The sequence below is a fragment of the Blennius ocellaris genome (genome assembly GCF_963422515.1).
Source record: "Blennius ocellaris genome assembly, chromosome: 21".
Taxonomy (NCBI): Eukaryota; Metazoa; Chordata; class Actinopteri; order Blenniiformes; family Blenniidae; genus Blennius; species Blennius ocellaris.
The window spans coordinates 13901109-13916726 of record NC_137670.1 but is presented as its reverse complement, the minus strand read 5'-3'; the positions used below and the strand labels follow the sequence as shown (position 1 = coordinate 13916726).

General features: G+C 42.2%; 2 protein-coding genes across 2 annotated transcripts; both read right to left on the bottom strand.

Annotated features, from left to right (window-relative positions):
- Positions 1 to 403: 403 nt before the first annotated feature.
- On the bottom strand, positions 404 to 4450 carry dcakd (dephospho-CoA kinase domain containing). Its single transcript, XM_080517343.1, has 5 exons — positions 4192 to 4450; positions 2959 to 3070; positions 1604 to 1807; positions 1073 to 1160; positions 404 to 941 (listed from the first exon to the last, which is right to left on the bottom strand). The coding sequence occupies exons 2-5, from the start codon at positions 3068 to 3070 to the stop codon at positions 656 to 658; spliced, it is 690 nt and encodes a 229-aa protein (XP_080373469.1). The 5' UTR covers positions 4192 to 4450; the 3' UTR covers positions 404 to 655.
- A 1005-nt stretch (positions 4451 to 5455) lies between these two features.
- Positions 5456 to 8521, bottom strand: pus3 (pseudouridylate synthase 3; the record flags this gene model as incomplete). The annotated part of the gene is made up of 7 exons (XM_080517469.1): positions 8439 to 8521; positions 7720 to 8134; positions 7351 to 7622; positions 7090 to 7273; positions 6719 to 6828; positions 6469 to 6641; positions 5456 to 5694 (listed from the first exon to the last, which is right to left on the bottom strand). Exons 2-7 carry the CDS (start codon positions 8128 to 8130, stop codon positions 5456 to 5458), a joined length of 1389 nt encoding a protein of 462 aa, XP_080373595.1. The 5' UTR covers positions 8131 to 8134; positions 8439 to 8521.
- Positions 8522 to 15618: the final 7097 nt, after the last annotated feature.

The following is a 15618-nucleotide window of genomic DNA, read 5'->3' as shown; positions in this document are numbered from 1 at the left end:
CAGAAAAATAAAACCTTTTCTTCAGTTACCTTTTTTTGTGTGTTTTTTTTAAACATAGAAACTAAAATAATTTAAGCTCATTTTAACTGTGAGAAATCTGGTGAAATATTCTGAGAGATTCTGTATTTTGAATTTCAAAACAAAAAATAAGTGTTAAACATTTCGAAAACAGTTTTTAACTATTGTAGTTTACCTGCTCTCTTTAATCTGTTTTTTTTTTTTTTTACAACCAAACGGACTCACTTGGATCACTAAGCTGGGTGCAGGGGGGAAAAAAAAGAAAAAAAGGGGAGCAAAATCAATCTCCAGTGAACAGTTCAGATTAGGACCAAAATATAGATTTAATCTGTATCTTCAAATCCCCCCCCCCCCCCCCCCAAACTTCAGGTTATAGTGTCTCTGAACAAGAAATTGCACATAAGTTTTCATACTACTGAACCTTGTTTGTCAGTGCAGGTTTCCTCAGTATGTGTGTGTGTGTGTGTGTGTGTGTGTGTGTGTGTGTGTGTGTGCCATTGATGGAGCGCGCCCCACTGCCGCGCCGCAGCGCTAAGTGCCGCGAATCTAATTTCACAGTAAATTGCGTCGGTACCTCCGACCCGCCTGACCTCCGTCACCTCCTCGCCGCGCCGCCTCCCCCTCCCCCCCTCCCCCGTTACGACAGGAGGATCTTGGCGGCGTACAGCAGGATGCCGCCCAGGCCGGCGGTGGCGGCGATGGCGATGACCCGGACGAGGAGGAAGTCCATGGAGTCCTCCAGCTTGGTGTGGAGCCGCAGGACCTGGCGGTGGGTGTCCTCGCGGCTGCCCGAGTTCTCCACCACGTGGTTGGCCAGGCCGCGCTTCTCGTTCAGCGGCATCTGCGCCGCCACGCGCTGCTCCGCCTGCTCCTGGGTCAGGGCGTCCCGCTGCATCAGGCGCGAGAGCTGAGTGGCGGGGTCGCTGTAAAAGGACCAGACGACGGGGTGGAAAGGGGAGAAGGAGGGGGGGGGGGGGGGGGGGGGGGGGGGGGGTCAGTGTGGCCTGATACAAAACTCTGGAGGCGGGGCTTATATAACGGATCAGGGTCTTACCAGTAAACGACCACCGTGTGGTTGAGAAACTGGGTGAGGCGTCTCGTTTCAAAGAGGAGGGGCACATCCAGCACCACGTAGCGATACCCTGAGGAGGAGGAGGAGGAGGAGGAGGAGGAGGAGGAGGAGGAACAATGAGAAGGTAGAACTAATCAGTGTCAACATGTTTACACCCCAACACAGTAGGAAAAAAAAAGATCCACCGCCGACACAATTAAACTCGTTCCCTTTAAAGTACCGTTTTACGTCGACACTCGAGGTAATGGGAGGAAATCGTCTGCTGTGAGAAGTCGAACGTCGTAAAAGGATCATGTGTGCTTCAATTAAACCAACAAGCTCATGGAAACACGAAAGTTATTCTTGAACCACGACTAATTCCCAATAGTTTGTGTTCTGCGTTACAAACGATACGCACAAAGATGATTTTGACGAAGAAAGACATTGGATCCATCGTAACCGAGGGGGGGTTTCTATGGTAGCGGAATGGAAGCGGGAGAAGCGATTGGGAGGGACGTGGCCCCCGTCGCTCACCCCTCAGGAAGTACAGCACGATCTCCTTCAGCATGGCTCTGTGGATCTCCGGGTGGGTGATGGAGTTCAGCAGCTTCCGCTTCTCCTCGTCGGCGAACACGACTTGGCCCAGCTTGGCCCGGTCGATCTCGCCGTTCTCCAGCAGGATCTCGGGCCCGAAGTGGTACACGATGCGGGAGTAGGCGGGCGTGTGCGGCTCCACAACTGGGGAACGGTGAGGGGACAAGTCTTTTTAAGATTGAGAATTCAAAGAGAGACAAGTGGGTGGAAAAATGGCCCCCCAAGCTAAACGGGGATAAAACACAGAAACAAGGTGTCGCTGATGAAATATTGAGGTAAGACCGATGTTTAGTGCTGATAAAACGAGTAAAAAAAAAAGACAAAGTTATTAAAAGCAACTTAATGAAAGAACCCTAATTAAAATACCGAAGAAATCTTATGGAACATAAATCAAAAAGATACAAGTAAAGCCATTTTATAACAGTAAATTAAGTTCTTGTGTGACGATGTGTAAAAGTATAAGAACATGGTTTTACTGAGCTCTTCGTGCTCTGGATCAATCAGGTTGGAGCGTTTCGGCACAGATTCTTTCCCTAAAGACGACGGACGAGTTTGTAATTAATCAGATCGCAGAGTTTACATACTTGCTTCCTGTGCCGATGAATTTCCCATCAACTGACTGTTGACCAACCAAATGTTTTGTCTTTCAAAGGCCGGAGAGAAGTGAAGAGTTGTTGTGCATAAATATAAAGTTCAATTAGATGGTGTTGCAGTACTGACAAAGTACTTGTATCCAATGGAAAACGTGACGAAGAGACAGAATAGAAAACAGTGTTTTTAGATTGTGCACTATTTTGTGACGAGCAGAAATCCTCTTGAGATCAAAAAACATTATTGTAAACAAAGCTAAAGATATGTATGTATGCGTCTGACGCTTTCGTTTATCCTGTTGATTCTCAGCCAAAAAAAGTCAACAATTACAGTGTAAATGATAAAAAAAACAAACAAAACTGTCTACAGAAAAGCTGAGAGCAACTCCCGCAACAAAGGCGTCTTGATAGATATTTCATCGGAATGGAAATCAAGCGTTTTCTTTCCCCAGACGCAGCCGAAGCACGGCTCCCCTACTTCTGTGACCTTTTTATCTTCACCACGGGACTGAAACATCCTCCCCGCAGTCAGCGGAGGCAGCCTTCATGACTCACGCTCTCCCTCTCTCCCTCCTTCTCTCCCCGCACTCGTCTTAATGAACCCAGTTTATCTGTCGCCTGAAGAGAACCTCGCCGGCGTCGCAGCCTCGGCCAGGAGTTCGCGGCCGTGTGAATGCACGTCGGGAGATTAAAAAAAGCACGCACCTTTCCTGGCCACCACGTCGGCATCAATAATGGGGCAGCCGAGCTCCCGCAGCATGGACGACACCGTGCTTTTCCCCGAGGCGATGCCTCCCGTCAGTCCCACCAGGTACATCTGAAGGACATCACAATCACGCTGGTTTCTGAAGTTCCCTTTCTTGCGGACGATATGTAGACTTGAGAGTGTATTTCACACAGATGTGTCACATTTTATCCAGAATAAACTGCGGTAGACTTTCGATATTTGAATAAAGTGAGCAATAAATATGTTGGAATTGTAGATTTACTGTTCATATTAGGGCGTATTAGTGTGACAGGACTGCTGAACGTTGTAGTGATTCTTTCTGCACGTTTCTTTAAGTTTTGCGTGAAGCTTTGCGTTACTTTGTTTGTGGAGACTCTTGAATATTATTTTTTTCTTAATATATATATATGCATTTTAATTACATTAAGTTTGTTAAAGTTATATTTAGCATTACTGTTAAAATGTCACCATTTTTTCTTTTCTATTAAACGTGCCTTTGACATTGTTGGAAATCACTTTGTATAAAAGAGAAACTTTTTCTGTAATATCACTTCATTGAGCGTCACGATCAGTTTTATTGCAACTTTTTAAAATGCTTACATGCCATACATTTTTTGGAAATTGGAATACACACGCCAGTTATTTCATCAGGTACGTTCGATCAGTATAAGGTGAAGTTTTGCAAGCAAAGTCTGGAAAAGTTGGCAAAAAATCACTGCAGTGTGTTGTTATTGAACTGAGGCTCCTAAAGCTCTGAGGCCACAGATTTGTGTTTCTGTGGAAAAGCCCCATATTAAACTCATCTTTCCATCACGATGTAACTGCAACTTACTATTTCAACGCAAAGTAAATGGTAACAGTAATATCAGTCTCAAGATAAAGTAAACATTACCATTATTATGAAATTACTATCAGGCTCAGGTTACATTTAATCACAGCACAAGTGGAGATAATGACTGTCAGAAACTATTCTTTCGCCTGGATTGTGCTTAAAACTGTGCTGTAATAATAATATTAATAATAATAATAGATTGTTGTCCTGATGTGTGCTTCATATTCTGACACGCTGCAACTATGTAAATAGTGGTTATGGACTGATTTGTAAATAACATCAACAAATAAACTCAAACTAGTGTTTGCGTGATTTCTGTCTGCCAAACTTGGGTCACTGTTTAAATGAGACTTTGTTTGTTTGTTAGTTTTTTTTTTACCTTGCAGAGAGGCTCCTTACTGGATGCAGAGTACAGAATGTCCGCAGCCGCTGACAGGCTAACGTTAGCATAAAGTACACATCAGGTCAAAACGGCCGCAAACACGCCGAGAAACGACCGCAGCGCCATTTCTTACTGCGTCGAGGCGCATAGATGAACGGCTGAAGCTCACAGAGAGATTTTGAGCGAAGTGTCGCTTAACTACGAATTGCTATCTACTGATTGCTAGGAGCTTAGCTTCTTAGCTTCGGCGCGTGAGCACCACCGCGAAAACCTCCCGACTCCACAACCCGAACAACAACATTAGTTCCGGAAGTGATCCAGCACTTATTCAGAGTCAGTAGGTGTTACTGGGCTCAAACACTGTTTTTGATTTAAAAACAATAATGATAATAAAAGAATATAGATGATTAGGACAATTAAAAATGAATAGAAAGAGCTGTACATTAATCAGTCGGTGTAGTCCTGTGATCCAGAGCTGTATATTCCAGTAGGTCATGAGGCCTGGTGATTTGTCATCAGTTGGTCTCAACAACTTTTGAGCTAAAATACTGCATTTTTCATAAAAATATGAATATCATTTATAACGACAATTAAAAGCTTATGGGACGACCTGCGTCCGAACAATCCTGTGTTGTTATAAGATCGAACACTGATTTTAGGTCTGTAGGTCACAGACATAACCTGGGAGTTACTGAGTTAAAGTACAGTATTTTTCATGAAAATAAGAGTTTCTTTCATAATAACCATTAAAAGCTAATAGGAGTAGCTGTGTCTGAACAATCATGTTTAGTCGTGTGATCCAACACTGATTTGGAGTCAGTACGGCACGTGACCTGGGAATTATTGAGCTGAAATAAAGTATGTTATTAAAATATGAATACAATTTATTACAACTATTAAAATTGTTTTGGACCTAAAGAGAATGTCAGACAGGATGATGAGCTTGAAGGTGAAAGTTGAGGTAGTGAGGCAACCTGGCAAGGAGGCGCTTGATATCTTATACACAAAATAAAGTAACCGGTAAAATCAGAGTGTATTTGAATAATGTTTTTGTTTTTTTAATCCAACCTGTTTGCCATCACCTTGAGAGAGGCTCCAAACACTTTAATAACAGAAAAGACTTCATGTTAATCAAGAATTAAGTGACAGAAAATAAAGTCAAGCGAGACATCAGAAATTAAAAACAACGTTCAGGCCAGTTCAAAATAAAACTTTATAAGATATAGATATATAAAAAAAAGTCCATTGACCAGTGGAAACACTAATGGTCTGGCTTGTGTTCAGTACTTTGTCCTGGAGGGGCGGGCGAATGTTTGGACCGTTTCCCCCTGTGGACCGCCTCTCCTCCGTTCTCTCCTTCCTCTCGCTCCAGCCGCCCTCTTTTCACGAAATGGTCGATCCTGGACTGCAGGCTCTCGCAGCACGGGCGCTCCAGCAGCGGCCGGTACTTCTTCTGCCTGCTGCCTTCCACCAACCAGCAGTGGCTGGGGGACGCCGGTCCTGCGCGTGGGGAGACGGCAGTGATCAAGTTTATTTAGGGGCCACCAAGTGGAGACATTTAACATTCCCGAAAAACTCAATTTTAATGGAGATAAGAGTGTTTCAAAAAAATGGAATTAAAAACAAGATTGCTTAAACTAGTTCACGGTCGAAGAGTAAACGCAGACGGAAATATAGTTTGTCAAAATCTTATCTTTTTATATTCTTCCAGTATATTGTTTTTATTTACTTTTATTTTGAATTCCCTATTCTTGTCTGTTTTATAATCTCTTTTGTTTCAAGTCTCCTTTTGAAGCTTCCTCTGTTCAGCTTTAATGTATTTTAAATTGCACAAATAGAATAACTAACTATTTAATTGTCAGACTGCAGTTTCAAAGGGGTAGGAATTATTGAGCTATGTGTAATGATAAATGACAAATGGATAGATGCGAGTTGGACAAATTCAAAGGAAACATTTGAGGGACGAAGCACAAAATGAAACGTGAGGTGGTGAAATATAAAACCTGGAAATGGAGGTGAAAAGAAGTTTCACAACAAGTTGGACTTTTTAGGTAATATATCAAAAAAGCCTGAAGAACAAGACTGAAGCAGAGAATCTTCAACAATCAGAAAACATTAATGGCTGAGAAGGTCTTAATGTCCGACTGTCCAGCCAGGAAGTGGAGGAATCCTAACAGAGACGGTCCAACTTGAGAGCTGATGTGTTTCTATATCAACATATTCCTGATCATTCAAAACCACCAAAAGCTGGTTCTCCCGACGACAGACCCTCACCCCGGCCTTGCAGCCCCTGGATCATCCCCTGCAGGACGTGAGCTTTGACTGCGCTCAGAGTCCAGTGTTGCTGCAGCGCAGACAGGACGTAGTCCACCTCTCCGGGCTCTTGTGTCCAGCTCAGGCCTGGGAAGTGGCAGTCGTACAGCACCAGAGGGAAGTCCACCGCCATGCTGGGGACGAGACAAAGCAAAAGTCACACTTTGACACCGCTATGGGTTTTTTTTTTTTTAATTCCTTTTCTTTTTACCTGTATTGGGGCTTCCTGGGGTTTTTCTCGACATCCAGGAGCTGATTAATGATCTCTGGGGCTTCCAGCTTTTGCCCGATCAAGAGGAGCAGTGCCATCATGCAGCGAACCTGCAGCATAGCAACGGGAGGAGAGGCTGCAAATGTCATCAATCAAACTTTAAAAAGGAAATTACCTCCGCAAGAGGTTGGATTAGAAAGGTCTGAACGAGTCTCATGATTATTCAACGTTCACATTTGAAATATTTCAAAAATACTGGGGAGAAGAAGAAGAAAAAAAAGAAAAAGAAGATGATTTCACGTGAACACAATGAGATTGAAATTAGGCGAGTTCAACGGAAAGAAAGAGCAATGATAATTGCAATTGGGTACCTGGTGGTAGAGGAAGGCCAACCCTTTGATTTCAAAAACAAAAAGGTCGTATTGGTTGGTGCCGGCGAGGCTCTGAGGCTGAACGGGCTGGACGGCGGCCGACAGGATGGTCCTCTGGAACTGCAGGACCCCGTTGCCCACGTCCATCTTGCACAGGTTACGGAAATCGTGAGTTCCTTCGTATCTGTCGAGGGGGGGGGCCGAGAGATCCTCGAGTCAAGACTGGAACTTTTGTTTTTCTTCCCCATTCTTTTCACCCACCTTTTTGCGGCGTCCGCCATCAGCGCCACGTCCAGAGACCCCCGGGGGAAGTAGTAGCGGTACGTGCGGGACTGGCAGTCGAAGCGGGCGCTGAAGCCCTCCGCAGCGGGCGCCCAGTCCAGAGCCTTGATGTCCTGCGGCAGGACTCTGTTCAGCATCTTCACGTACGGGAGCTCAGAGGCGGCCGCCTTCGACTCGCCGTCAACATTTTCGGGGAGCGTGACGCCGAGTCCGCCGCAAAACTGCGTGGAGCGCAAGTCGATGGTTATAACCTGTGGGGGGAAAAGGAGAGACGTTTGCGATCGACCGTCAAAAGAATAAGACTGAGAAAACAGTAGGCTCATTATCTGATATCCTATGCGGACTCACTTGGGAGAAAGCACTGACTCCTTTATCGGTGCGACCACAGCGGTGGTAATTGGAGCTCTGCCGGTCCTGAATCAGCCTGGTCTTCAACAGAGCTTCAAACAGCCGGGCCTCCACCGTGTTGTCTGTGTTCTCCTGCACCGCGAAGCCCTGGTAGGCCCAGCCGAGGTAAGCGAGCCGCAGAGCCACATGACGCCGCGGGTGCAGAGAGAAGTCAAAGGGACGGTCTTTGCCTGCTTTCTTTCTCTCCTTTCGGCCGCTGCCGGGGCTCACGTCAGGCCGGCTTTCATTAGTCGGCGGACTGGACATCGTTTCCATTTCATCTCCAGCTCCACTGCTCTCCTTCAGCTGTGACTTGAGCCTCTGCAGCTCTGATTCCAGCTCCTGTATCCTTTGGATCAGTACATCTGACATGTTGCTGAAGAGATGGAGGGAGACTCTTGTTTACTGGAAGCAAATTCAGTATATCAAACATAATTGTTGCCACACATTCAACACACACACACACACATCTAATCTTCTACTATAAAATGTCACATTAAGATATGCACAAAAACTTATGGTCTGTCATTGCCAGTCAAATTCATCAAGCTGGAGGTTGTCACGTGTAGGCTTGTTTTTAATTTGAGGAGGCGAAAACGCAACACAAACTCGTCAGAGCAGTTACATATACAATAGGGTTTTTTAAACCGTAATACGGGAACAATTGTTGATGTTATTACCTTTATTTCCAGTCTCAGTGTGGCGATAGGTTTGCTTTATAGTCGCTTTTAATTTGGCTTTAAGACGCGCGCGTGCTACTTTTGGTTTATGAATGCGTCTGCTCGGAGTCGGAGCGATTTAAAGAGCGGACCCGTTTCCTGTTGAAGACTTCTGGGTAATGTAGTTTAATTGCTTGTTACCGTTTCTGACGCTCCCTTGACATTCATAGCAACGAGATATCGTGTGTCAGGGTCGTCAAATGACCTCTTTTAGATTTTAAATGTCGAAAAGTAGCACTTAAATGAATGAAATGCTTTGGTAATCCTTGAAGAAGGTCCATGGTGACATGTGGAATGACACTTCCTCAGACCTTCCAAGAGTACTAGGATGATAAATGAGAAAGAACAGGAACATCTGGCTGGCTTGCTCCCATTAGAGATGTCTGGGAGAGTTGGGTGCAGCTCCTTCCGCTAATGTCAGAGGTCACCAAAGTATGAAAAGTATATATATATATATATATACAGAGAGAGAGAGAGAGAGAGAGAGAGAGAGAGAGAGAGAGAGAGAGAGAGAGAGAGAGAGAGAGAGAGAGAGAGAGAGAGAGAGAGAGAGAGAGAAGATATTTAGAATACAACACAATAGAATAGAAATACTTTAATACCGATGGGAGATTTTTCCCATTTTCATTACTGTGCCTTTCCCCCCAATATTAATCATAATAATAATACGTTTTATTTATATGCACCTTTCAAAACACTCAGGGTCACCTCACAAGAGTTGAAGCCCTTTGTATCCAAGAGAAAAGAGTCATTTTGAAATGTGTCTTAATAACATAGAAATATGATAGAATGTTTCTTTTATTATAATTGAGTAAAAGCTTCAGGGGGCCACTTCAAAAGGGTCAAAGAGCCGCATGTTCTATAACACAACCATACACACTCACGTTTCCTCCTATGGGCATTCACACGCAACATCACAGCCATACGCACCATGAATCAGTCCTTCGTTCATTGTACTTAAATAAGATCATTTAAATGTTAAACCGAAGCTTTTATTATCGTGCTGAAAACAGGAAATCTGCTTCATATAGTCTGACAAATATGTTTTTGTTATTCCAAGATAGCGGTGATGTCTCTCACTATTTATGTCCAGGTATAAGCATACTCTTGAGTATTAATCCCAAAAACTTAAAAGCAGCAAAAGGTTAGAAGTTACTGGCAGCTAAATGAGCTCTGAGACACGTTCGAAAGGTTCTTGTCTGTACTACAAAATCTTTTAATTAATTCTTGGTTTCACCGCCTCGGGCAAACAGGATGAGATGAGCTGCATTATCATTCATGGCATCCACTTTACTTCCTACATGTTTTGCCTCTGTTTTCATATATATATATATATATATATATATATATATATATATATATATATATATATATATATATATATATATATATATATATATATATATATATATATATATATATATATATATATATATATATATATATACATACACATACATGACATGTATCACAGGTATCCGCAGTTTTGCATGCATCAGAGGAATTATAAGAAGGCCATAGAGAAGGTTCAGCAAAAAAGGGATGACCTTTGACCTCAAATGAAGATGATAAGAGGATGAGGGACCAGTTCTTCCTCTGTGTAGAATAACAAACCAGCCTCAAAGATTACTGTGAGGACATGGGGGTTTGACAATCTAGTTCAGTTACTCTTTTTTTCAATAATTTTCTACTGGTAAACTTGAATATTTCATTATTGGTGAAAATTATGGACACAATAGTGAACTGAGTAGCTATGAAATCCTTTTTTTAACTAAGAAAATAGTCATGCTGGCAAAAGAGCTCTGCTGAGAAATTAAACCACATTTGTTTGAGATAAACTGACACTGTATTAGCAACATCCGTTGAACAGTAAAACAGTGTAGCGTCTTAAAATATTTAACACATTTTATGCTTCGTCTTAATTTAACCGATGCCTGCGTTGTGCAACCAACCACAAAAATCCAGGATCAAAATACTGACACCCAACATCCCCCCCCCCCCAGACAAAATCTATGAAGAGACCATTTGCTGCTTACACAAGCCTGTAAAAAGAAATATTAATTAACATCCCAACATGGCCCAAAAGGGCTTAGATGAGTGTGGAGACACCCACCGCAATCAAGGCTATAGAAAGTTTGGACAAGCTGCAGAAGAGCCCATCTGTGAATAAGTCGAGTGCCGCAGCGCTTCTATAGTGACGAGGGCGACCCCGGATGCCTGAAAAACAAGTTTAACAGCGTAACATTAATTCAGTGCTTTATATAGCAACATTAAAACCAATGAGCCTCGCTGGTCTACTGGCTGTTTGCAGAGAGCAGGAAGCCAGAAGCAGAGAAAAGCAAAGTAACTTTCACGTGGAATCGTGATGGTTTAGAAATAATGGAAATGATTTATTAATTTGTCATTTTTTCACCTGTGTGGCTGTGTGAAGTGACACCTCGCTGGTTTATTTGGTCCTGAATGACAATGTTTATCTTATGATTCAGTGTTTATCAACCCTTTTTGAGCCAAGGCACACTTTTTTCTTTGGAAAAATCTCGAGGCACACCACCAACCGAAAATGTTAAAATTTTAAACTCTGTAGCCTATATTAACAATACAAAGTCATTCTCATCAATGCTTTATCAACAGGAATCAAATAAATACAGAAAAAAGCATTTCCCAATTTCTTTTTTTTATTTGTACTCACTCAGTGCGAAACCTGGACCTGATGGATGAACACAGAGCTGAGATCCTGGTCAGATTCTTCCTTTTCAAAAATGTCTCCATCACTGTCACTGACTCAGTACTTTGTTACAAGATGGCAGCAGGAGGTGGAGATTAACCAGACTGACCTCTGTTAAGTTTCATTTCACCGGCAACGTTCTGTGCTGCCATCTAGTGGTGAAGAGTATTGTAATATAAACAACTCACCAATGCAAATTTCAAACCAAAGACAAAAGAAAATAAAAACTCTTTTTTTTTCCACACCTGAAAAACGGATTTTTAGCTCAGTTGGTTAGAGCGTTGTGCTAATAACCCCAAGGTTGTGGGTTTGATCGCCGTTACGGGCCACACAGTTTGTTTTCCAGGTGCGGAAAAAAAAAGCATTTTTATTTTCTTTTGACTTCGGTTTGGAATAGGCATTAGTGGGTTGTTTATATTACGAGTTGTAGTTAATTATTTCGTCTAGTCTGGTTTGGTTTGTTAAATATTGGTGTGCAACCATGAGTGAGAAATGTGTGGAGTGTCATCCTGTTATGAAGTTCCGGTAACGAGAGTTCATGTCTAAATAAAAGCCTCTGGTGTTCAGCTGGCAGAATAGAATTTCGATTCAGAGCAATTCTTCCGCGATGCTCGCCACAGTATTCATACACCATTACTCTGCACACTGCTCTCACAGCTGACAGCGGCTGTGAGAGTAAATGTTTTTTTTTAGAAAAAATTTGAAATTTGATCATTTCCCACGGCACACCTGACTATATCTCGCGGAACACCAGTGTGCCGCGGCCCAGTGGTTGAAAAACACTGTTCTAGACGAATTTACAATGTTGGGTCAACGTGTTTACACCTCCAGCAGTGGACACGCTGGCGACGATGTAGTTAGTATGCCAGGCCATGTGAGGGCGCCGTTGCTTGATTTTGTAATGAAACCACACAGACGTGTGCAGAGAACAATACGCTACAAACGTGAAGAAAATGGAGCGCACCCGACATCCATATGGACGGATGACACATCGGATGCTGTCAGGGGTGAGTCGCAACTATAAAACTACTGATATTGTCGACAGAATTAGAATACAGACGGCGAGTCATTCCACTGCGGGGCCGCCATGTTTGTTTACAACTGAATGAGCAGGAAGAAGGGGAGAGATGCGCATGCGCATTAGCAGACGCTCTCACTTCCGGCAGTATCTGCAGCCGTGAAATAATCTTTCCATTTTGGGAGCCGGATTAAAAACTTCGTGGCATCCCCCTAAAAGTGAAGAAAGTTTTGCGGATGCACTCGTATTCGTTGTCGTGTAAACGGGTCATTGGAAATGACTTCTGAGACCTCATTTACATGTTGACAAAAAGCCACTCATTAAATTTATGTGTGCAGTTTGTTCTTGCATGAGAACTAAGTTATTCTATATTTTGTGTTATGAGTCTTTATGTGTGGTGTGTGTACAAGTGTGTGTTTGAGATCATGAGTTAAACAAACCTGTATACAACAGAGATGTCAAACTAAATTCAGTTACATATCACATCAAGTCCAATAGAGATTAAATGAAACACAATTTCAGCCTGAAAATGTTCATATTTAATCCACTTGGCACATGCTATGTGATGATCGCCATGAATTTTCCTCAGGAAAAAAAAGAAGGTTAAAAAAAGGACTTTAAAACATTTTGCATGTTTTCATGAACATATAGTGTGACATTGATGCCATTTTATTAGTTATCATACTGCTAGGTATATGTATCAGCTGCTATCACTGTTCTTGTAATCAATGCAGTTAAAGAATATAAGGAACTATGGTTAATTTTAAGTTACGTGGCAATACTGAGCCTCAGATTCAGAGCAATGAAACAACACATGAGACAGGTAAAATGCGAAATTAGGGTTTATTTACAAAACTTTTGTATCTGAGAAAAACTACAGGACTGTGAAAAAAGGTAACAGAAAACATTTCTAATAATAAGGTAGAACAACAAAGACTCTATCTATCTATCTATCTATCTATCTATCTATCTATCTATCTATCTATCTATCTATCTATCTATCTATCTATCTATCTATCTATCTATAAAGTGTATTCAAGGTATCTATGCAGCTTTAATTCACCAGAATGTTTATAGAGACCAATACAATCCTGTACAATCCAGACTGACAGTGAAAAATGTCTCCTTGCTATTTGTTGACTTACTAAAAATCCGTGTTTTGTAAATTTATGTTGACACAATAACAACATTTGATCTGGGAAGAACAAAATTGTCCATTTTCTTCCCAACTTTACTGAACTGAGATCGTCCCATATTTTTTTTTCTTCTGTTTATGTTGTAAAGAAGAAATGAATGTAAAAAACTCTTTCGGAACAGTTACTTTATAAATAAACAAAAACAAACAGATGAATGCTTTGAATTCAGACTTATGGAAAGTAAGTTGTTGTAACAACGTCGAACTCCAAATTCACAAGTTTGGGGAATTTATTTCGGGTTTTTGAAGAGATGAATTAAGCGACTTTCGATTTAAGATATCCTGTTGGGCCGTGTACTTCACTGCAGTGCGAAGGCAGGCCTGTGGTGGTCTTAACAGGTAAACAGGATGGCCGTGTGCAACCACAGGAGGGCCCCATCTGCTTTCTTTTTTAACCCCACTCACCCCTTGAAAGCATCAACAACCAGCCTGGAGCTTGTTCCTGGAATACTTGTCCTTCTTTTTGCTGCTTTGTCATGCAGCGGTGGACTGATGGAGTGACAGGCTCTGCATGTCTTTGAAGGGGGGGGGGTGTTGTGGGAAAACAGGACGCCAAATGATTAACACGCAGCCTGAGCCCCTTTGAAAGATTTCTTAGGAACAGGATGTGAAATCACTACCATAGTTGGAGAAATCAGTCACAGAGAGGGACTGCTGTCCCCCCCACTCTTTGCTTTTCCTGTTTGGAATTCCATGAAATTGTTGGTCAAAACCTTGAATGATTTCCGCCTGATAAGAAGCAGTAATTGAGGGAAACGGTGGAGCTGTGAGCGTGTGTTGTTCGGGGTATTTAGATGCACATACTGCATTTCTGACCGTAACAACATTATTTTATTTTGGGAACTATAGCCGGTAACAGCATGAAATCAAGTTGTTTTTTTCCCCCTTCTTCTTACCTTATATGGATGTTTTTGAAATGTGCGACAGCTGAGGCAATCGACACTCTGCAAGCGCAGTTCACATTTTTCATAGGAGGTCACTCCCAAGCAAACATTTCTAACTTTATGCTTGAGAAAGGAAGAAAGAAAGAAAGAAATGAAGATGAGTCAGTAACTGTTCAGCATAAAACTTCTTTGTTTTTTCTCTTGAGGTATAGCCTGAAGAAGCCGGACTGTCTATATTGTAGCGTATACTGTTTTATCACAACCACAAGTGTTTCATGTATTCTCTATGTTTCCCCACAATGCTTCAAAGAAGGGAGAAAAAAAATCAGATAAAACCTTTCAAATACAGACAGAAAGTTTCATAAGGATTCAAAGAAAGCACTGCTCTTATCTTTGGATTTTTCGTCTTTTTTTTTTTTTTCCATTTCTATTTTTCCATTGAATTGCTGAATCGACATTTTTTTGGGGTTGACATGCATGACATTGATTTACAGTCGGGCTAAAAATGGACAGGAAGTTTTATGATGCTGCGCTTTGGCTTCAGACTTGAAACTTTCCTCCCGATCGCCGACGCTCTCCGCCCCTGCCAGTGAACAGTTAATCCTCCGCCATCAATCAGCGTGCTTTTAGCGCAACGGATATGTTTGTACGCTAAAGTAAATTATGTCCCTCCGCCATGTGGTATTACTTTAAGTGCAAGAGGCCCAGCAAAATTCTTGAGCTGACCAACACTGAGTGAAACGTGTCCGCTTAAACCCACATCTTGTTTGTTTTGACAGCAGCTTTTACCAAAAGATTAAAATGCAGCCTTTGACTTTGTTGTCATCGTGTCTTAAAGCGACAAATTTGCCACTTGTCTTCCCAGCTAATCAGTTAGTTTATGTTTTCAAATGGCACGGTGCTAAATTATTAGTCTGCCACTCGTGGGGGGACTCTGAAGAGCTGGAGGAGCTGAAGCATTTAATTCAATGAATAATTTTCAGCTGGACGAATCGCAGCAGTAATTGCTCTTATTTGATTCGAGGCATTTCTGTGTGGCGTTTGCATGTTCTCTCTGGCTGTTCATGGTTTTTCCTGTTGGAACTTTCTACCATCACTCTAAAATATGATGGTCAGATTAATTAGGGAAGTTGTGAACGTGTGTCTGTTTGTTTGAGTTTCAACCTGTCTAGTTTGTGCCCGGCCTTCTGAAGTCATCTTTATCACGTCCGCCAGGTATGTAGTAAAATCACTGCTTGTGGTTTTGTAGGTGTGACACTGCACGGGGTTGCAAAGGGTGTCTGGATTTTTGGTTAGTAGATCCATAGGATACAGACGCA